At 39.7% G+C, this 24963-nt stretch overlaps 1 protein-coding gene across 1 annotated transcript in view; it reads right to left on the bottom strand.

Annotated features, from left to right (window-relative positions):
• LOC310959177 (matrix metalloproteinase-17-like) overlaps positions 1–24963 on the bottom strand; it is a gene marked incomplete at its 3' end in the record, with an annotated part of 72183 nt that overhangs the window by 29062 nt on the left and 18158 nt on the right. The window contains exons 2-3 of the mRNA XM_083930428.1: positions 14549–14681; positions 14280–14415 (exon numbers count right to left, since the gene is read on the bottom strand). Coding sequence (XP_083786554.1) covers positions 14280–14415; positions 14549–14681 — 269 coding nt within the window. The remainder of the gene's footprint in view (positions 1–14279; positions 14416–14548; positions 14682–24963) is intronic.

Genomic DNA, 24963 nt, shown 5'->3' with positions numbered 1-24963 from the left:
ATTTGAAGAGATTATGGCTTAAGCTTTCAGGAACAACTCATCGGCTTTCCCTTTTCCCCTCTTATTCAAATTTTCTTCCTTCCTCTCATCACACTGAGCATCCCTCAAGCAATTTCTATCCGTCAGCGACAGTAGACACAGGACGAGAATAAACAGGAGAAGCATCAGACGTCATGCTACGCTTGTCTGCCCCCTCTCCCTTTAAATCTCCACTCCTACATTCCCTTGTCGTGTCTCTTCTCGATCCCTTTGTTTTCTCTCCTTCCGTCAGTCTTTGCCTCTTCCTACTCCTCTCACGCCGCTGTATTGAACAGCTGGATATTATCGACAATCTTGATCTCTTTTTGAACAACGCGTCTCGCATCAAACAAGGCCAGGTGCACGAACATGGATATTGATTGAAATATTGATTATCACTGGCAGACCTTTAAACTACAAAGCAAGATGAACCTTGTATATCGACTGAATTCCACAAGCACAGACAAAAGTTATTCCTAGAGTCTGAAAGGAGAACATACCGGACGATTAAAATAAAATAGACACAAATTGTTCAAAGACAACCTTGGGAGAACACATAGCTGCAACAAAACACAAATGGCCATCTGTCAAAAACACCTGCGTTTCTCATTCGTGCTGCAGTTTGTATGGAAGATGGGACACAATGGCAAAGTTAGGTAACATGGTGAATGGAGAGATAGTGAGCAACAAGGACTATAGAGTCTGTAGGGAGAGTTGAAGGTGAGTGCACTTCAGCTGAGCTGTGACTTTTAATATCTGTGGATAAACCGGCTTAAAAATTAATTGTCTATTACTCAAGGGATGCCACACTTTGCTTTGTGTTTGGTCAGTGTTTTAAGCTGTTCTCATTTTCTCCAGCAAACATTTGTTGAACTCAATTTTAGTTATCAAAATTTAGACCTTTTAAAATAATCTCAACCAGATCAAATAGTTCCTACTAAGCATGACATCAGAATATTGAATGACTCTAGTTCATTAAGGAGCAATGACCCATAAAAAGAGTGATGCTCACAAGGCTATTAAAGAGATTCAGTGAATGTTTTTCCACTGGATGCTAATGGCTAATGTTTGAGAGAACAGCTGTGCTTGCATTTAATTGCAGAGTGAATTTTAAATGACCTTTTGAAATGTCGTAAAAACAAATGTGATGTGTGTGATGTTTCCATCAACTGGTTTGGACCAAGTTTTGGACCAAGTGGAGCATAGTTTTGTGTCAGAAGTAGGCACTAGACACACTTTGTATGATGTAACCCTCCAGTAAACCGAGAAGAAGAAGCAGAGGTAGCTAACCAGATACAAAACAAGTTCACTTGGCCATCAAACCCATCTATGAGAAAAAAATGGAGGTCTTTCAATTGTTCTTCCATGACAGCTAGTATTGGTCATATTTCATGCATGAGACAAAGATAGGTAAAGTGAACATCCGAAAAGATGTCTAGAGTTCTTCCAATACCAGTATCGAAAATGTCTCAGGTACTGCCTAAAATGCTGGTATTGGTATAAGTGAGTACCCAAGTCTGCAATGATCCGGATGTAAATTAGAAAGAAATCTAATTCAAAAGTAATTTTTAATTTCTATTTCAGTTAAGACTAACTGTCAAACTAGATAATAAAATAAATTATGTGGCATTCATTCTGTGTACATATTTGTTCATGTTTTACAAAGGGTTTAACCAGAGCCAGGCCATACACAATGATAGCAGTCATATCACAGCCGTATATATCAATGCACTGGTATCGTTTTTGAATCTGGTATTCACAAATAAGCAAGTTCAGGTATCAGAATCAGTATAGAGAAGGAAAAAATTGTATTGGAAGCAAAAAACACCTCAAGCTGAAATAAAAATGTTTTTGCACAAACAGATTTTGCCGTTTCCATCCATATTTTCTGATGCGATGCTTTAAAATGCACATGACAATATGCAAATGGGAACAAGTCTGATGGGTCTTGAAGTTATAATCCTTAAGATTTTCATTAAATCGAGGGAAACAAAGCATTAAGCATTGCAGAAGGAGCAGCCAAAATCACACACACACACACACACACACACACACACACACACACACACACACACACACACACACACACACACACACACACACACACACACACACACACACACACACACACACACACACACACACACACACACACACACACACACACACACACAAACGGCAACCAATGCCTTCCAATGTGCTCCGCTGTTGTGTCGTGTTGTCACACTGTGTGTAGAACCAAATCAAATCAGTAGTTGCTTATGGCAGGAAGGAAAAGCAGCAGAATTATTGACTGACTTTTTTATTGAAACAGCACAGGTTTGACTGGCTGCACAGTAAACAGATACACCACTTTTACTTCACAAAGAAGCTACTCAAGGGGTGTTTTCTGCTTTATGTTAAAGCTGAAACCTTAATGATTTAAACTTTAAACTCAAAATCACAGTGTAATAGTCCTCCCCTTTACGGTGCATATGCAAATCCCACTCCCCAACAATAGTAACTCGAAAAACCTTACTTTGTTGGATTTTTTTAGACCAACTGCACCTGCTATGGGACTTGCCAAGCCCAGCTGTGCCATTGTAAACATTTGGGTTACAAATAGGTTGAGAGACAGAAGTTCTTTTTTTACAAACAATCTTGTTCATAAAAAGCCCTTTGTCATTCTCATTCGTTCTTTTATTGAAGCTGGAAAGTCGAGTTCCTGCCAAACAAATCATTTGTTTGACACTTGTTTCCATTCATACACAGATTCTTCATGATTAAGGACCTTTTATGAGATCTGGTGCCTCATCTGTCTGAAGCTTTCCTCCCACTGTTTTCTTTTGCTCTTGTTTCGGCCTAGGTGCTCTGATCCTGGTGTAGGTACACCAGCGGTTCATAATGATCCTTTCTAAGGTTTATTTTTTTTCTGTTTTTTTTTTTTTTTTCTTTTCTTATTAATGTTAAGCTCTTTGTTCTGGCATGGTTAAAAAAGATTAAAAAAAGATGTATGCAATTTTACCAATAACATCATTTTCAAGGGATACTGGGCTGTTCATCATCAAAGTCCCCCTCCAGACCAATTTTACAGTATGTAAAAAACATTTTGCTATAATTAATATTTAGTTTAACATGGTTTCCCTACATTAAAGTAAAGTAATAAAACCCAAATCTTTGAGAAGGGTCTGTAAAGCACTACTCTTTCTCCCTCACTGCATGAGATAGGTTGACCAGTGACTGATGGAGATGGCTAAAAACATCGTCGAGATTCAGCCACACATGTTTGAGCCTCACACCAGGTTCCGACAGGAAACGGAAGCACCGGGAAGTGCTGCTCATGCGGTTTGGACAAGACACTGGGGCAGCTTTGTGGCCAGGGAAGGTCTGCATTTGGCTCGCAATAGCTTAGGTTATCCTTTGTGAACTCTGAACCCAGCGTCAGTCAGATCTAGACTCAGATGAGGAGTCTGTGGTGCACCAAAACCGGCAAATAGCAGAGGTATCAGAATGTTAAGTGTAGCATCTTTTATTTGCTTATGTTGTTTGTTAGCTTGTAACGACACTGCCATGATAACGGTGTACATAACATAATACCTATAGGTTTCTTTTCTGGCTTTTGCATATTAGACAGTGAGTGGCTTATGAATTTGGGATGTACCGAATCTAGCTTGTCCAGAATATGTTTGAATCTCCGATTCAGTAGATGAATGTGAAAACACCTCTCTAATTCTCATTGTTAGATTGCAACAAACGGATATTTCTATTAGTGCTAATCTTTGCAAATAATTTTCGATTGTTTCGTCTATGAAATGTCAGAAAATAGTGAAAAATATGAGAATGTGTTTCCCAAAGCTAAGATAACGTCCTCAAATGTCTTGTTATGATCACAACACAAAGATATTCAGTTTACTGTTTTCTTAAAAGAAATTGCTCAAAAATGATTAAAACATTATCCTACAGGTTGATGATTAACTTAATAATAATAATTGATTAATTGATTAATTGATTGATTGATTGACTAATATTTGCAGCTCTACTCTATTGTGTCAAACAAGTCAGTATAGTAAATGTAAGACATTTTAGGCGACATAAACAGAAGAAAAACACCTTTCTGAGTGGACTTGGCATTTCAAGCATTTCCCAGTGTGGACTTTAAAAGGAATTAAAATTAAAATGTGTTAATAGACAGTACCTAAAGACTACAGAGTCTGAGGTGATCTCAGCTTGGTGAAATAAGAAGACAGATGGTTTGTGTATACTGATTACTGGGACTGGCTCTGTCCACTTGTGACCACCCTGACATCTCATCACAAGGGTCTGGTAAATTTATGGTAAATGCTTACCATAAACTCTATATAAAGATGGATGGCTAGCCAGCTTCCTGAAAGTAAAATCAAAACATATTGAGTGCTCCTTGGTGTCTGGCTGCAATATAGGTCATAAACGATGCCCCCCTCCCGTTGTTATCCCAAAGATGGTAGTTCTTATCACGCTGATGTTTGATCAAGTGTTTGTTTTTCTTATACATTTCATTTTAATTAATTGTTTTATGCTATAAAGATGGGTTGATCATGATTGACAGCTGTGATAGACGTGATCGGTCATGTAGGTGTATGAATGTCACTTTGGCGACTCTCTCCATCGCCCGATCCCTGCTGCACTGACTCTGACTCCAACATTACAACATGGCGGCGCCTGTATTCGGGATATTTTGGCTTCACTTTCGCAAGCATCATCCATCTTCATAGTCTATGATGCTCACTGACAACTCACTTACGTATAAGGTATAATTTAAGTGAGCAAAGTGACACTGAATGGGAGTGTTTGCCATTGTGTGTCAGAGAAAAATTGCACCGATGTTGAATAGGAGACTCAACTTTGGTTAGAATAAAACAATTTAAGATTATATGGTTAATCTTTTTATTAATTTCACTAGGTGACACCCCGGTATATCTCATAAGAACATACTGAACTGTCAAATCTGCAGAGAAACAAAAGGATGATGTAGGTAAGAATAAGGTAATGAGGAAGGATAAGGAAAGAGAGACCTATATGAGGGAGAATGAGCAGAAGATGGAGTAAAAAGCAGACACACAGACACTCTCTCTAACCTATGTCAGAAATATTTCTGACAACTCCCCATGGCTGCATCTTACACAGTTCTAACTTTAGTCAGAATCAGGGTTTGTTCTTCGTGCGAATGACGAGTTCATAAGTTGCAGCGTTTCTCCAGGCTACTGCACTCAGAGGGATCAGTGATCACACAGACACATCTCCATCTCTGACAGAGTATCTGATGTCTCCTTTTCCTCACCCGCCAAAAATGTACCTCATTACAAAAGCTCTTTAAAAATGGCTTGTGTGACAGACTTGTAAGGCAGTACAGGGATGTCAGTATGAGAGAGAGAGCGATCGCGATGATACATGGGCATAAGTGGGGGAGGGCATTTATATTCATGGCTTAATTATCACCTTGCGTTTTTATGCCTTCGCCAACCAGTCAAGTTGCTGTTTACATCCAAACTGTCTAGACTTACATATTTTATGTAATGAAGACTCTGAAGGAATTCATGTCAATCAGAAGTCCAGCAGCACCGACATCTAGTTAGTTCATCCTTGACTCTAAGTGGACATTTGTGCCAAATTGGAATAACATCCTTGAAGGAGCTCCTGAGTTATCGCATTCACAAGGATGCAACAGACATGTGGTCTTAGGGACTTTGATCTTTGACCTCCAACATCGAATCAGTTCATCACTGAGTCCAAGTGCATATTTGTGCCAAATTTGAAGAAATTCACTGCAGGGGTTCCTGAGATATCGCATTCACAACAATTGGATTGACGGACAAACAACCAGAAAATCTTTACTTCAACTTACATGAGCAAATGACAGGTGATGCCATCATGCCTTCCGTGATAAATGAGAGACTAATCCTGTGCTTCACCCTACCAAAAATTACATTTACTGGCAGGGAACTGACAATGACAATGAATGATAAGGTATTTTCATTGTTATACCAAATATCTATTTTTATATCAAAAGCAATGTTATTTACTGCCTAAGCTTTGATTAAGGTCCATTTTTAGTGTCCTTTTTTTATCAGAGTATTATAAATACACCTTGGAAGCCCCGAGAGGCAAGGTAATTAGTTTTTTTGTGGGCAATATACATTGTCAATTGTTAATCAAAACATAAATAATTTTTCCCACCAACATTGGAAAGAAGGATATGTTATTTGCTGTTAAGACCTGCTTGCTAGAGAAGCCTGTATGTAGCCTGAGAGGCGTATTCCTGAGCAACAAACTGGCTACTTGAAAGCACTTGCTGCTGCTTTATGCAAGATTATAGCTGTGAGTGCTTCTTTCAAATGGATTATAATGGCAGGACAGTGAGAGGATTTTAGTGAGCCACTGAAATTATAACTGTAAAACTACAAAAGTAGCGAGGACAAAACTGGGATTTGAAAAGTGTGTATGTGTGTGCGGATGTCCCATGGCTACCCAGTGAAACTCTGTCAGCATCAATATTACACAATTCTGCAAAACCCCAATTCTTACTATCTGTAGTATCTGTGCGTGGCAGTTTGGGTAAAGGTTCTGCACTTAACATTCAAAACATTAATATAGCTGCAAACAAATATTTGCAATGGAAAGATATAGTGAAATAATGGTTCTGAGTAGAGACTCCCCTTCTGTATGAGTTTGACCGTGACAAAGCACCAGTATTTGACGAGTGGAAGAACCCAAACCAAACAAAGTATAAACATGAATTTTCTCACATGGCTCAAACCAGGTCTCCCATGTTTTACCACTCATCCATCATAACCTTTATAACCATGAACTTTGCTGGCCGAATAGCTGCTTCTACAACCATATACATTTTAGGCCATACCGCCCAGTCCTATCTGCAACCCATCTTGCTTCTTCTACCACATATTAGGAAGAAGTGATTTACCACACTTTGAAATTAGTTGGAGAGGCAGAGGGCTGATTAAGTTTGACTCCGCTCTCGACCTATTTAATTCCATGGCACGATTTCCACCGTCATTTGACAAATGAGTAAGGCTTAGGTGTCGGTAAATGTGTCTGCATGCATGCTACATTAGTATGAGCTTAAGCTGATATGGAAAGACAGAAACGTTTGCACACACACAAAATCTCCAATAACATTTTACCTGTTTGACTTGTAATTTCCACATTATTCTTATATGTCTTTCTACAAGCAGAGCTATGATTCAGAAGAAGAGAAGCAGAGGGATAAAAGAGAGGGATGGATGGAGGAAGAGAAACAGATGAGGAAAAACTCTAAGACTCTTTTGCTGTCCCCCGCCTTCAGTCTCTCAGCAGGCTCTTACCTCCTGTGGCTCTGCTGCTCCACGGAGACATGAGCTGACATCAAAAGTGATGCTAAAATGTACATGCACGCACTAAGACACACGCGCACGCACACGCACGCACGCACGCACGCACACGCACACACACGCACACACACACACACACACACACACACACACACACACACACACATACACACACACACACACACACATACACACACACACACACACACACAATATAATCAACTCCTGTGCTGCGCTACCCTCCGTAGACATAAGCGGATTGCCCTGAATATTGAAAGTTCATATGCAGATGTTGATTCATATGCTCATATGCGTTTGTATAGATGCACATATGTAGCGCCACAAAAGCACATTCACATTTGCTGACAAAGACACGGGCCCATGCTGTGTTTTTACCAAATACTCCTCATACCTCCTCACACACACACGCACGCACCCATGCAAACGCACACACACACACACACACACACACACACACACACACACACACACACACACACACACACACACACACACACACACACACACACACACACACACACACACACACACACACACACACACACACACACACACACACACACACACGCGTTATGTCATTCACGCTGAAGATGAAAGACATTAAATTAAAAGGCTCTGCATGAGTCCACCCATTCTCCACAAATCTTTCGCTCCCCTTTCTCAGTTTATCCTGACTATCACAGTGACCAACTCTGTGATGGAGATGTGGAATCTGGAGAAAAATGTAATGGCCCCATAATAAGATAACACTCAATAACATTTATAGTTATTCTTTAAGTTCCACCAAGCAATTTCACAGGTTGGTGGCCTCAAATGGAAGCAGGACTTCAATACCCTGGAATTATGTAGTGTGATGTCAATAAACTCATCTGGGAGGCAGAACTGCTTTGTGATACATACACAATGATGGATTCATGATTTGGCTAATAATAGAGGCATCTCTCTCTCTCTCTTTCTCTCTTCATATATATATATATACATATATACATATGAATGAAGCTCAATGCCTGCTTCCCTGACTAAGACGATTGCAGCATCCTATTACTGAAGGTAGCAGTCACACCACCAAGTCAGTTACACTTCAGGGATATCAATTTGTCCATTTAGGAAGCACAAGTCAATTTTGCATGCTTTGGTGCAAATTAAAGTGCGCAATGGAGAGGCAAAAGCAAGACAACTCACAAAAAACATGTGGTGGCCAGAGACAGTTGGTCGTTGTCACTACTAGTAGAATGAGTCCATACCTGCAGCCCAATCAGGTTGCACAGGTAGTCTATCTGCTCCAGGTTGGCGCATCCATACATGCGATTGCAAGACAGTTTTGCTGCATCTCCCAGCACAGTCTCAAGAACATGGAGGAGGTACTAGGAGAACGGCCCTCACACGAGGAGAGCTGGACAGGGTCGTAGAAGGGCATCAACCCAGCAGCTTGACCGGTATCTGCTCTTTTGTGCAAGGAGGAACAGGAGGAGCACGGCTAGAGCCCTACAAAATTACCTCCAACCTGCTAACGTGTCTTCATCTCCAGAGAGCATGAAGCAGGGCCATTACTAGCTGACATTAAAGAACAATTAAACCTTGCCTGAGTGAACCAAATTCCTGGTTCCTCTCTCCATAGTTCTCTAGTAGATTGTTTGGATGGTCTGAAGAACTTTTTTCCGGTTTGCAACCTCTACTTGAGCTATGTTTACAGGCAGATTCACATTTCTTTTCGTGTCATCTCAAAAGTTGACTCAAAATTAACTTGGCAATTTAATGGAAACCTGGCTATTGTGACCATGTTAGCACAGTGACATTAGCATTTAGTTGCTGTAGCCTCATAGAGCTTCTAGTGTGGCTGTAGACTCTTGCGGTAGGTTCAGTAACTAGGAAATAGATTATCTTGCTCCTTAGCTGAAGATAAAACATGTCATAGATTAACCCTTGGGGGCACAATTATTACCTCTCAGTGAAAAGTAATCAACAGAAAAATCAAATTAATTCAACTTGCTTAATTTGGAAATTTAGAAGGTATTGGTCAAAAACACACACTTATCCAAATTTCATAGGTGTCAAAGAAACAAAAGAATGAAAACAGTGTGTCATGCAGTGGTATGCCTGGCCATTACTGCTTGCAGCTTTATATTATTACATCTTATAGTCCCAGAGCTATTTCTAGGACTATAACATACCGGTGCCTATGGTTACAGCTGTGGCATTTCAACACTCACTAACAACGGTGAGCCATGGCAATGATTAGCACTTGGACCCCTGCTGCTGAGTTATGACCAGGGCTACGCTTAATATTCTCATTAACAACCGCCTTCTACTTTAAATATGTTTTTTAAATATTGTTTTGAAATAACCCCCTGTGGGTAAGGATTGCTTGGTTTTACAAAAAGAATGTAGTTGAACTTTAGGTTATGTTTATTTAATAATAATAGTCTTAACACACTCCACAAAATGTTAAGAGCATGATACCTCTGTGGGCTGGCATCTAAGACGGACTGGCATGATAATTAATTCTGTTCATGTTCTTATATCGCTTATTCTTGTACTCACTTCACTGACTTCATTAGAAAAGATGACGAGTCTAAAGAGATGTATGAGAGTTGATGATTTTTCAATCCAGCACTTAGTCAGTAAAACCCACCCACTGTATCAGACTAAATAGATGCGGAAATAAAAGATGCAATCTCCCTCCTCATGTTTGCTTCTTGTTTTCTCTCCTGCCTCTCCGCTATCCTCATGCCCATCTTTTCTCTCCTCTGCTCAGCTCGCTTCACCTATCTGTTTGAGTTATCAGTGGGACTGCTAATGACTGCCAGGCTGTCTGCTGTGATAATGGGCTAACAATATGAGATAATGAGCTAACAGTGGGCTGTTATACAACTGGGCTGTAACATATTTGGCTGAGTGCAATGTGCCGTATGGGTGTGTGTAAGAGAAAGAGAAAAGAGGTAAAAAGAAGTTAAATTGGGGATTAAGGGCTCAGCCCTGGCACAAAGGCTCCCAGACGTCATCACAAAAAATAATTTACTTAGATTTCTATTGCAGAAAAAACATATAACTTAAATCCGAGTCCCTGAAAGGAGTGTCTCCTAAGCCTTTTCCCCTCCCTTTATGAAATAACAGTAACTCCCCACATCTGCACATTTCCAGAACATAATGAAGCACAGTAGAGTGTGAAGCACCAGTCAGCTGAACATTGTCAATCATGCCGAGGTGAGCTAAATCACGAATGAGTGTATGAGACTTTGCTTCTCATTGTAAGTTAATAATACTCTAATTGAACTATCTATACTTAATGGTGCAGACCTTTGCAAGATCAGGGGCTCCCATAACACTGCAGGAACCAGAAGTCAAATTTTCTGTGAGTTTCTGAATAAAAGCCAGAGTTCTATTCTATTAACATTTTTTTAGTGCTTGAAGTGAACTAAGGACTTCGCTACACATATTTGCACTTTGCTCCTTTTTGCAAAGCTATTCATTTATTTTTTTTAACCAGAGTGTGGGAACATAGGCATGATTTCTTAGTTAAGGCTAATCATCCAAATCATTGTGGCATGTGTACAGACTCAAAGGAACCATACAGTGCTGTTTGACAAGAGCAAGACTGAACTCTGTTAACTGAGTTACTGATTAGGTTGTTAATATGACAGTTGCCTTATTAGGACTCAACTGTGTATACCAATCACTAAACATACTCTCAATAATGAACAGTGTTCTGCGTAAAAAGCAGTGTCAAGACCAATCACAGATAAAGAGTGACCTTTTGTTTTTTTGTGCCAGCTTCCAGCCTTTCTGAGGGCTGAATAGAAACTCTCAGACCTTGGAGTACACACAAATTGTGTAATGTCCTTTGTTTATCTTGAATATAATGGTTTCCTCCTCAGTAGCAAGATGTTAAAAAAATCCCCCAAAAATCTACTTGTTCTGACTTGTTCTGAGAAAAAGAAAACTCCATGTGATGATTAATAAAACATCAATAAAGCAATTTATTTATACACATTACCTTCTTGGCTGTACAATGCAATAATTAAAATTAATATATTGATATATAATATGTATGTTGCAGTGATATAAATAGTTGTACTTTTCTTTAATCTGACTGAATGCTAACATTTGATATCGCTGTCAGATTGCATCTGACTCATTCGATTTTTCACGCATTGTCTCTATTCTGCTAACCCTTGTTCAGCCACATAATCTAATCAAGCAGAGATACCATAAAATATTAGATGATAAAAATAATTTCCAAAACCAAGCAGTGAGGAAATCACTATGCAAGGGCCATCAGATGAAAAAAACGGAAGCGGAAAGCACGATCGGAGAGTTACAGAAGCGGCCTATCTATGCAGAATATCAATGCTTTGTTATGGTACTTTACTGAAACATACTGCACCGTATGGAAAGCTCTATGGCTCTAAAGGCAGACACACAGTCCACAACTGTTCCAGCTCACCCTTCTACAAATGTGAGTGTTGTGAAAACAAAGGGGCTTCACTGGACTGACGACAAACCTGTCTTATTTCAGAGTGAAGTGAGCTGACGGGAGCGCAGTGTATGATTGGCAGCAGTACAAAGAAGAGAAAGAAAGCTAAAGCCCAGCAGGAGGAAGGCATACAGGCCTGTGTGTATGTGCACATACTGTATTGTAGGTATGTGTGTGTTGGCTCTCCTGATTTCTAAAATGATGCACATATTCATATTTCTAGCGTACACACACAGACACACACACACACACACACACACACACACACACACACACACACACACACACACACACACACACACACACACACACACACACACACACACACACACACACACACACACACACACACACACACACACACACACACACACACACACACACACACACACACGCAGCATGCTCATTGTTGAATAAGCCCTGATGGCTTGTATGAATTCCGCTGTGTAACATTATATGCTGTGGTTTCTCAGGTGGTCATGAATCCATATTCTTCCATCATGGGAAAACTACAAAACTTTACAGTGTCTGCTCTTCACAGGACTTTTTTCTTGCACCACCTGTAGGCTTCAAAAGTGGCTCTAAAAAGAATCTGTATCCCACTTCTTGTGGAGGACCAACCGCTTTTCTCATCTCGGATTCACAGCAGTTGAAACTGATTCCAACGGTGAGATGGTATCATGGCAAAAAGCCTTTCAAAACCAAGTTTTGGAATTCATATATTGTAGAAACCCCTCAAAGCACTGCTGCAGTATCATCCACTTCTCTTTGGTTGATTGTCATGTCAAGTGTATTTCAAACAATCCTCTCTTTTCCAATAGATGACTTAATGCACTTCTTCTGGCAGAGCATTTGAGAAATGTGCATGTGATGACTGGAGACAGTAGTAATGTATTCAACCCCTTTTCTCTTTCATATTGCTGATTCTGGGATATGTTATGGGTTATGTACTGTAGGTTAGGTAACAATAGGGCTTTGGCTTCAGTCTGATTCTTTTTTGGTTATTGATTGTGCCGATTAGATTGTGTGAAATGGATCAGTGTAAGCATGAATTATGATGATTTTTTTTCTGTTGCATATTCACACCAATTTGTTATGTTTTTTTTCTTTAAAATGTATAACAAAATAAAAATGCATTTATTAATTCATTTATCCATCCAACCCCACAATCCGTTCTTGTACAACCAGTCCGCACACTCTACCTCTCCCCCTGACTTGTCTTTTTAAGGGATACATTTTTCCTCCCGGATTACGATCACTGATTCAAACACCTTATTTACATTGTGAAATGCCACAAAACTGCTTGTTTAGGTTTGGGAAAAGATTGAGGTTTGGTTTAAAATAAGTATGTTTGTTGTATAACAAAACATAATAAGTTTTGTGGGACATGAACCTCCTTTCTGGGGTGAAGCTCTGTGTTTTTTCAACCCATCCATCCACCAACCCACCCTGATCGCCTGCCCTCTGCGTTCTTACAATTGATTAGAAACATTTTTTGATCCAAGAGAAGAAAAAAAACATTTTTCTCACATGAATTGAGAATGCAGTTGTATGAGAATCTAAGGCTCATCTGTATTTTATAAAGGCCGGAAGGTTCTGAACATTTTGAACTGAATTATGTTACTATGTATACTTTGTTTTTGCAGTGACTCCATTGGAATCTGTTCAAATGAAGATAGTCTAAATATACAGGTTTATATATATATATATATATATATATATATAGTGGACTTTTCCTTTAATTACAGTAGAACTACATGAACCTAGACTGGACTTAGAATAGATCTAATTAATGTATATAAAAATCAATTCATTAACTTTCTGTACCTTGTTGCAATAATGATTTGGCAAGTAGCACATTTTAATAACTTAAAACAACATTCTATTTTCTAAGTTTAATGAGGCTTCTGAGTCTTGTACATCTTCTGAGAGGACAGAACAGTCGTGTTTGTTGTTTATTAAAGGTCTCTCTAATCGGCTTGCCACTTTCACAAAAGGCCTTTGCTCTGAGCAAGAATTGATCCGGAGAGCAAAAGATTTCCGGCTAGAGGAAGGGTCCTCTAATTTAATCTATCAAAGGATGCACAGTTTGTGAGGGGGGTGGCAGGGGGGAGTTCTGATTTATTGCTGACTGCACTGCACTAATGTCATGTACTGGACTGTCCAGAAGGGCATTAAGGCTAAGACAAACAGATGAGCTGATATGAAACAAATAAATGGCGAAACACAAACTCAACAAACTCAACTGGATGATTATTCTTTAATCAACCCTGGAGTGCCCAACTAATATGACCACGGTATGTTTATGTATCGTGTAAGTAGTGTGACCTACTGCACAACCTAAATGGCTCATGTTTTTTTTTCATCTGTAAATGACACTGTCAATATGGTGTCTATCTATCCTTTTATTTCATTACTCCTACCTCCAGGAGAGATGCCTCTTATCCCATTTATTCTGAGGAGTTTGGCTTCGTTTCCTGCGGCCCATTGTCACCTCGGCCTCCGACACATCTGGCAGAGAACATCTGGGGGTTGTCATTAGGCCCAGTGTGGCTTGGTCTAAAGGTGAGGAGGAGGAGAGGAGTTGGTGGTTTTCTTGATTATATCATTCACTGTTCCGTATATTTTTCCTCAATCTAGCCAAAGTACTAACTGACCCATGTGTATTCCCCAAACAAACACAGGCACATACCTAAGACTCCAGTCTCCTGAAGCCCTCCATACTTCTGCATGGCTTTGATGGCCTTGGTCAGGGCCTCCTTGGTCTGAAGCTGACCAGTGACTGGGTCAGGGGGTGGGAGGTAGCCAAACTTACTCAGCCAGTCCTGAAAGGGAAACAGTAGACACAGAGTTCAAGAGTCATCCTAAGCATTTCAAGGACTCCAAGTATCCAAACGCTGCTGAGAAAGTCTGACACCTGTTCATGTTTACTGCCTTTGGATACTGTGCACATATGAACATTCAGGCTGTGTGAGAGCTTCGGCAAAGAAGCAATTCTAAGTTTGTTTGTTGAAAATTATTATCATTTGCGAGTCAATGTCAATGTCCTAAAGTAAATTACACTTCCCGAGGTGTTATTTCAAGCTGTGCATGTGTGTGTGTGTGTGTGTGTGTGTGTGTGTGTGTGTGCGTGTGTGCGCGCATGTTGACAGAAAAGACAGGAAACAGAACCAGAGGGATGACATGCAGTGCGTTGTGATTACATGTTATGTATTTTAGACTTCATGCTCTTGCTCTTCTTGTATATCTCCTTTGTTATTATCCTTAGAGCTACACATAGTAAGGGACATTAGCCCCTTTCACACATGCATTGCAAACGTGAAATTATTTACGCATTACTCGACAGTGCTGTATGAGAGAATGCAAATGTTTGAATACATTGGATCGGACATTAAAGAGACTTCACCAGTCCTTGTAATGCCTGATTGAGCCCACATATGAATAGAGAAACTCATCATTGTCCGGAGTTCATGTGAGAAAAAACAGCTTAAATTTGCCCGGCAGAGTGTCGCTGATTGAACTTAGCTGTTTCATCAGCATCACAGAAAATCAATAGCCAGACACAGACATCTATTTAAAATTCATTTGATTTGAATTTTATACAAATGTCAAAAAGCGTGGGGGTATGCATGCTCTCTCCATGTCTACGTGGATTCTCTTCGGGTTCTCTGGCTTCCTCCCACAGTCCAAAGACATGCATGTGTTAGAGTAATTGATGATTCTAAATTGCCTGTAGACGTGAATGTGAGCGTGAATGGTTGTCTGTCTCCGTTTGTCTTTATGTGCCCTGCGAAAGATTGGCCTCATGTCCGCGGTGTACCCCTGCCTCACACCCAATGTCAGCTGGGACTAGCTCCAGCCCCCCGCGACCCTAGGGATGGTAAGATCGTGAAGGATTAGAACGTGTCGACGATCTGCCAAAGCAAAAGATCTTAGTATCGTCTGTAGGGCACATTCTATCCATTGCTGTTCTATGCTCAGGTATTTTTTTCCTCAGCCAAATCACACTATTGGCTAGTCCCCCTCATGCACCACCCTAAAGACATGCTGATCAACCAATCATAGTGAACTAAAGGCAGTGACAAGGACTTCTCATTCCCCATCATGTTTAATTCAGAGTGTAGTGGGAAGTCTCATGGCTGAAAATGAAAACGAAACTGTGTCCTAACAGCACGCGAGCCTAAGACAATCGCGTCGCATCAACGCTGTCTATCTACACTTATTCATAGAATTTGTGGAACAAGCTGTGAAAAATGTGCCTAAAAAAACAGTTACATGTCCCGTGCAACCACGGACTCCTAATGTGTTTAACAAGGAGGCAGCGCTGTCACTTCCCAGCGGCCGCCTTCTGCCCAAACCTCACACACAATCACACACAGTCACACACGGTGTGCATATCTGATGGTTACACAACAAACCTTTTCAACCACCTAAAGACACAGCATCTAAACAGTCTACTGAGAGTGAAATTGCAAAGAGACCAGTCACACAGCAGCCAGCAGAGGCAACAGTTAGCTTTTTGTTAAATGTCCATTGTACTTGGCACAATTTGGTAAAATTGCACAAACTGAGCCTAAATGCTCCGTTATATATTTGTTCTCTTTTAGGGCTATAGTTTTACATAGGGTAATATGTAGAAAAAACGTGATAAAGTTGTTTTTCTCATGTCACCCACCCCTACGCGACCTCTTCAGGGAAATGCAGGTGCAGATTTTGTGTTTTACATGTGTATGACATGAACTCAAATCATCATATGGCTGAGTCAAAGAGAAACAGTACAGCAAAAATAGAACAGTATAGAAATTTTAACAACATAACTCTGTTTCCATTTGAGATCAATAAAATTGCTGCTAAACGGAAAAGCCCAGCTGACTTTTTTTCTTTTGCTTTTGGTATGTGTCTGATCTGACTCGTGAATGCATCTGAGCTTCAACTTGAGTGTTGCTCTTTTCTCTCTTGCCTTTTCTCCCCTAAGACCTTTCTGTCTTGTTTCTCTCTTCCCCTCATCTGTCTCCACATAACTAAAGCCTCCTCCTTCCTCCTCATGATCTGGTAGCCAATAAGGTGGTGACACAGAGCGATAGCAAGGCATCCCTTCTGTATTGCCAATGCTGGGAAAATCCCATTAACTGAGTGATTTAACTTAGTGATTTAACTCCAGTGAAGCTCTGGGTTTGCTGATATTTGCCTCCTCATCCTTCGCTTTGCCATCCCTGCAGAGGAGTACCAGGATGAGGAAAACAATGATTTACAACAAAGGACACAAATTATGATCACTCACTCCTTTTCAACCGTTTATCCGGGATCGGGTCGCGGGGGCAGCAGCTCTAGCAGGGGATCCCAAACTTCCCTTTCCCGTCCCACATTAACCAGCTCTAACTGGGGGATCCTGAGGCATTCCCAGGTAAGTGTGGAGATCTAATCTCTCCACCTAGTCCTGGGTCTTCCCTGAGGCCTCCTCCCAGCTGGGTGTGCCTGGAACACCACCCTAGGGAGGCGCACAGATGGCATCCTTACCAGATGATCGAACCACCTCAACGGGCTCCTTTCGACGCAAAGGAATAGCAGCTCAGTTCCTCAAGGATAGCCAAACTTCTCACCCCTTCTCTAAGGGAGACTCCAGCCACCCTCCTGAGAAAACCCATTATGATGTTTTTTTTCAAAGGTTTGCCAGTTAGGATTTCCATCAATAGTAACAACAACAGCACCAACATCACTAAAATATGTCATAGGGTGCAAGAAACATGAGCGGCCAGAGAAATTGTTAGAAATATTTTTTTAAAATAAAATCCCAGGTTGACCAAATTTATGTGGAGAGAATAGTAATGATTATTACCCGCATGAGTTGTTTCCACATCCATCACAGTTAACAGCTTGTCTCTGTGTCCCCAAACCATCCTGCACACCAATTCTAAGCAGGTTTGAGTATGTAGTATTGGAAAATTACTCAAATTAATTAGTCCAACAAGACTATGTTTATAAAATATGGTTGATTTCTGAGTTTGCTGTTTATGGACACTCCACCGTGCAATGCACGAAGACAATGGAGAAGCTGATTGTAGCTGAATGAAATAAATTCATAAATAACTCAATGGTGGTGAGAGAGAGGGTTTCCAGGAAAATATTTGAAAAAAAAGTATTACATCTTAAGAAAATATTTTTCATTGTATTTTTGTCACAGTGCTAACCTATGCCCAGTTGCTCACTGGCCGGATACATACTAGCACATGCAGTTCTATCATTGATTCAATCCTGCTGACACAATAGCGCTTAAATCCTAGTTGTGTTGCTAAATTGTGTAGGCAGGTCATTGTAGCTGAGTTATGTAACCATTCTAACCTACTTACAAGTGTTTCAGTATGCATACTGTGGCTATTCACATTGATTGAATAATGATTACATTTATATCAAATTCATTTATTGGCTATATGCAACTTCAATTTGCAAAATGCCTGTTGCATGAACTCCATATTTCCTGCTGGTGATGGGTCCAAATTGCCAAACAGGAAGTGAGCGCTTCCAATGGGCTTTTTAGTGGAGGGAACTCAGACTGTGCCATTTTGAGTAGAGTCAAGAGGGGGGGTTGTCAGGGAGTGCATAGAACAGTTTGACTATGCACTAACTTTGGTAAAGAGGACCTTCCTGTTAGCAAGGGGCAGAAGCTCCTCAGTAGTTCATTGTTGGAGTTGAAGATGGTTCAGTCCAGGTGCAGACCCGTCTGCGTGATTGTGTTAAATGAACATCTGATATTGTCTTATACCGTATATCGATTGCAGGCCACTTAATTTAAACTAATAAAATTTGTATCATGGCAGACTTTGTGAATATCGGCAAATATCATATTATAGTCCAAATAAATGATAAAATACATGTTGAAACATTTGATTTACATCCTCATCAACAGTATAGTACATAGGATGATAGTATGTAGAACATACTATGTGACGTCCTGGTTCAACTTAGACCTTTGACCTAATAATTTCTTAGGCGAGTATGATGTTATAACACTCATAACACATACAAATATCTATAAAAAAGACAGAATATATGTGTGCTGTGTGCTTGTGTGAATGTGCATGCAGCCTTATAGAATAGACAAGGTTTATTTTCATCTCTGTAAGCAAAGGAGTGGAAGTGATGGATGGCATCTGTGCTGTCTACACAACTGCAACTCCCTGTTTTCATACTAAACTCACTACATCAAAGTTTTTTGTGGAGCCAGCAACTAATTCAAACCCTGACATCGTAGCTCATGAGGGAGGTGGGGGCGTGTTGTAAAGCCTGCCAGCGAGTTCTGTAACATGCTGAACACTGCTAAATTACATACAGGGATGTCCCTACGTTTAGGTGAGAATGTGGTTTTAGAAGACTGCACACAAATCATCATCAGAGTTCAAACAAGGGAAACAAAAGAAATCAAAGATTCCTGTAAAAGGAGAACAATTACACACTTACACACCAAGCCAATTACAATTGTAATTGCCTTTCTGGCATTTTTACACTTTTCTTTTGTAATCTTAAAATGCTTCTAAGAAGCGTATGGCACACTTAAATGTACACCTGGTGTTGAAACTCATAAATATTAAATTCTGATATTTATGATAAAAGTCTGACAAATCATTTTATTTGGTCCGAATAAAATGACTTGCCCAGCTTCCTGCCTGTCATTCGTTGCATCGTCCCTTTAAGTTGCCTACGCCTGTCACCGCTCGAGACTTGCGCGCCTCTCTGCAGAGCGGTAGGGTGGTCTGTGGGAGGTAGCACGGAACGGCGAAGAAATGATGCGTCATGAGGCAAGATGCAGGTTAACATCGGCTCTGCTTTCCAGTGATGGCTAATGCAGCTTCATCTGGAGCTAAAAAGATTAGATGGTTGCAGAGATTTTAGTTTGTCTAATCCTAGAACGAAGCATTACATAGAATAACGCAAAATTCAGATGCTATCAGTAACTATAGCTCGATAATACTATGTTATTTGTGTAAGGAAGACTAGCGTCAGCACTAACATTGGTAGTGTAAACAAACCAGCCATTTTACTTGAGCTGCTCACTTTCTTATCGCACACGTTGGAGAAGCGTCAGAGGTCAGGCAGTTGAAGAGGGTGGGACTTTGGAGGGAGGCAGAGTTGTTCATGTTCAGTTGTTTACTACGTGCTGTGTGAAATACCAGAAAGGTAAGAATTTCTTTAAAGTAAAAGAGTGAGAGTGGGAGGAAAAACGGAATCTGGCCTGACAACAAATTCATCCTCGCCAACTCTCTGATTAACAATGAGAGGTCAGAAAGAGACGATTCGTATTTTATCACTCATTAACACACACACAGTTAATCACAGATGCAAACAAACACACACACACAGACACACACACACAGACACACACACACGCACACACACTGAATGCAGAAGAAATATGTATATATATATCACCGTACTAACTTCCAAATGAGAAGCGTTTTTTTAAAGACTTTGATGCCACAGCGGTTTGACTCAACAACTGCAGTGACGTTTTGATTGCTATGTTGTGTTCTGCATTAAATAAAATATGCAGGCTGTTTTACTTTCTTATGCCAGAGTTGTAAAACAGAAATAAAAGAGAGTCTTGAATGGCACAGTGTAAAGTTCAACTACTGCTTCAAGTGGCAAACAAAAAAACCTATTTGTTCTTTTTATGTGTTCTCTCAATTATGATAATTTATTCAGGAAGCTGAGAGTATGTGAAAGAAAGATGGATGACAGCAGACAAATAAAAGTTTCCTGTCAAAAAAACTATCAAGATTTTAAGGTCATTGGAACAAAACTTGCAGAGAGCATTCCCTTTAAATTTCATGTCTTCATATGTTTTGAATAACCCCTACATTAACTCTATAGCTTCTAGACACTAACACATTCAATATGTAATATGGCTATCCAGTTGCATAAAATCTCAGGGCCACCAGAAGCTGAACAGTATAACTGGACCAACTATCAAACATGGCAGTGAAAGAAGTGTTCCAAATTGGTGGTACAGCTGCATTTCTTTCCCTGCCATGTTTGACAGTTGGCTGAGTCTTCCTGTTCAGCTCCATAACAGCTTCTTGAAAGAAATTCAGCAGCATCATAAAACTCAATTGGGTTGTTAGTAATAACCCAGTAATAAAAAAAAGTTATTACTTGATGAAATTTTAAATTGAAGTTTAAACTTCTGGTGCAACAAAATTGAAGTGTAACTTCAACCCCAGGTTTGAGCCTGACTCCACCCTCTGCATAATTTTGAAAAATGCAACAAAGCGTGCAAGTTGCTTGGACATGCATATGAAGATGGACAACGTGGCTCCAGCCTAGGGTAGAGGGCATTCCAACCAGTCGTCTGTACCTCAGCATTGAATTTGCAAGGTTCAGGCTGATTTAAAACAGTGGGGGTGTGTTGAGCCATTTTCAACCCATAAAACGCCCATTTTTAGAATTTTAGTGAAAAATGTCAATATCAACACCAGCGTTGATGTGTTTCATCACTGTACAATCATATGATTTCATTTACAGCTCAAAACATATGGCAGTACCTCTTTAAATTTAATCTAGATTTAGAGTTAAAACTCAACTGTAAATTGAATTGTTCTTAAGTTTAATGATTTTCTATCTGTGTGCTTTCTTTCTGCAGTCAACTCAGAGCATTGGCTCTTCTGCAGTCTGGCAGCCCTGAAGTTGGTATTCAATGACTTCAGCAGAGCAAATTCTTGCTGACACAGGGTCTTGACCCAATGTCCCAACTCAGGCCCAGGGGGTCCTTACCCCTTGGCCTACTTGCTGCTCAAATGACCTGTGCAGTCCTTGAATTAACATTCAGTTTGGATTTGTTTGGTCAAACGAACCAAACTAAAACAAAGAAAAATGTTCTGGTAGAATTAAGTGGAACTGCTTAGAGGAAGTCACACGCAATTTTGTCTGAAGACTAAATCCAACACAGCAATACTGTATGGGCATCCCGATACAGTATTCATATACCTTGTGTCTGCCATTTTCCAATTTTAAAAAAGGTGGGTTCACCTAATATTTCCCATACAATATCTACTCATGGCTGTAAATACTTATTCAAATGATTTTATGGTAATGTCACAGTAACTCTCATTTGATTGATGGATTTTTTTTTAAAGTAACTCATTTGCAAGTTCATTCCAATGCAATGAATATTAAAGCATTGAACCAAAACTTGAGTAGCCCACTGTTCCAGCTTATTTATGATCCTGTGAAGCCATGAACCATCTGCAAAAATAAAGGGCCTCCGGCTCTCATTCCAAGCAAAGCGTTTGGTGTTGAACAGTTCGACATTTTGGGGAATATGGTTGTTTTCTTATCATTACCACTCTTCAAGGCTGTCCATTAAGTATGAAGCTCTGCCAGCAGCTGAGTTACTTAGCTCCGTCCAAAGACAGGAAACAGGGAAACAACCAGCCTGGCTCTGTCCATAGGTTAGTATTTGACACATTGTAGGATGTATGCTCAATTTATACAAAATGGAAGAGGGGAAAAAATTAGTTTTTATGTGCTGGACTATTTTTCATGTTCAGCACCATTAAGTTCCTGGGGCCACATGGATACAACTCAGATAGATTCATAACTAAAACTGTGTGTACACACATATATATACAGATATTGTCAGATATATAAAGTCCTGCGTTCAACTGCTTTTGTTTTATAAGTCTCAATCATTTTGGAGCTGAGCGCATGTGCACAAGCCTTATTCCCACTTCAACCATCAGTCTGCACATCAAAAAATTGTGCCGTGCCTGGCCATTCATTAGTCCTGTCCATGAGAAATGTGTTGCATTGATGAAGTTCTCCAATAACAGAAATCATTATGCGCAGATGTGGCTATTTGTCCATTATGTAACCTTACCACTAAGTCATCAAATTTTCTGCAACTATCATCATACAATCTCCATCATCATTTTAATTAAACGTCAGAATGTTGATCAATGATTCATTCATAGCACTCATGTTAAAACAGACTTTACAAAGTGCTGTTGCAATTTTGGTTAATTCACATTATGTAGTCTACATGTCAGTCAAATCTGATCAAAACAATCCCTTTACTGTCCTGATGAGGTGATTAGCTGGGTTTTTGAGTGTTAAACTAAAAAGAAGATATATTCTTTCCAGAATTGAATGCCGATTTTTGCTTAGTTATTCATTAACATTTAATGTCTCAGATACATACTTGAACTTCTACTTGCACATAACCCCATCAATTTTTTTTCCAAATTACTCCTTCCTTTACATTTTTACTGTCATGTTTGTGAAAACTGTCATTAGTGGTGTCCCTCCAGTGCTCTGCAAAACAACATACCTGTGGTTTATTTCCTCTTTTAGCTGTATCATTTGACTACTGGCAGCTGTGCGGCATTTAATCAATCTGAGGAACACTTTTCATCAATGTCAATAAGCTGACATTTATCATTCGCCGTATACTTCGAGGGAGAAAGGACTGTGCTGATGCACTCCACTGTGGTGCAATCAGACAGCCTCCTAAATCAAACTCGCCTGTTGATGTACCACCAATAGCAACAACAGTCAATTTTCCTCAGCATGTAACCCCAGCAGATTTAGCTCTCTGTCTCGAGGCATCCTTTCCAACAAATGTGTTGATCAATGTGCGCTCTACTTTTTCCATGTTCGAGTCCCTTGTTTGGGCGATATGAACATATATAACATGAGACATGAGAAATGTCAGTTCATAGAGGTTTTACTGTTCATACTGATGTAGCAACAGGAAATCTTAAAAGCATTGATTTTGAGATTGTCAATCCCTTTTAACCCGAGTCTTAGAGTCTTTTGGTTAATAACATTTCCATTTACATTCATTTTCATGGGGTTCTTCCAGTGAATAGTAAACACTGTTAGCAGCAGTTTCAGACGTGCGAGGCAGCTTGCAAATGTGATAAAGACAATTTCTGTGTTTTGTTTTTGCAGGCTTGTCACAAAATTAAATAACTCCAAAATGACAGACAGACAAAAACAAAAATAAAGATAATGTAAAAAAAAAAGATTTTGTGGACTGGATGTTACACTTTATATGACAGCATATCAACATGTCCTCAGACCTAACGTAATGCAGTAGTAGTTTTAAACATGTAGTTACAGTGTAAACAGTTGCAGTTTGGTTAGATTTAGGCAACAACACTATTTAGGTTTAGGAAAAGATTGCAGTTTGGGTTAAAATAAGTACAGTTGATAACTTGTAGCATAACATAGGTATGTTTCTTTAAAATCAGTCAGCTCTGACTTTTGATTTCACAGGGGAACTCCAACAGTAATCTCCTGCGAGAAAGTCCTTGTTTATTCTCTCTTTATACTACGTCACCTCACCTCCACCTCTGCTCCCATCATCATTGCTAAAGTCATTATGACCATGAATGTGGATCGTAGAAGCTGCTTGTAGAAACAACCTATGGGGTCCTTTTTTGGTGGGGGCAGTCTCCTACAAACACACGTCTGCACACAACCAATGTTGCAAATGTGGGTGTAAAGCACAGTTAATCACATCATTTTGAACTGAAGAATACAGTACCTTCTTTTTTAAGGTGCAACTCATTAACACAAGTATGCAAACTCACACTCGTGTACTGACCCAAGAGCTCATGCATACACATTACACAAATTTATACCCAAAATAAAACAATAATTGAGAGGACAGAACACATTCTGCACACATTTTGCTTTCACTTTTATCACAAATACACACATAATTGAGCCATTGAGTGGGTATCATAAGGTCTGACTTACTCCCACTGTGTGCTGCAGTATCTCGTTGTGAAGGATAATTTATCTCTCTATAATCCTTAACCCTGGTTCCTGTAATCCTTTAATACAGTAAAGTCTGGAGGAGAAAAGAAGCTACAAATGCATAAAACATATTTAGACTGAAATAATACAGATAGAAAGAGAGTATAGCACCTACAAATACTCCTAACAGATTATTTAGACTGTATGGTATTTATAGTTAATCACAGTATGATATACTGCATTTCTTGTATTGCAAGCGATGGGAAGCAGCAACGTCTGACAGAAATGAAATAATAATATTAATCATTTGTCTCCCATCAGCAAGAGAGTGAGTGAACTGCTAACTGCCTT

This window comes from Echiichthys vipera (genome assembly GCF_963691815.1).
Source record: "Echiichthys vipera genome assembly, chromosome: 16".
Classification (NCBI taxonomy): domain Eukaryota; kingdom Metazoa; phylum Chordata; class Actinopteri; order Perciformes; family Trachinidae; genus Echiichthys; species Echiichthys vipera.
Note: the sequence above shows the minus strand (reverse complement) of the source record. Positions and strands in the feature narration are given on the sequence as shown.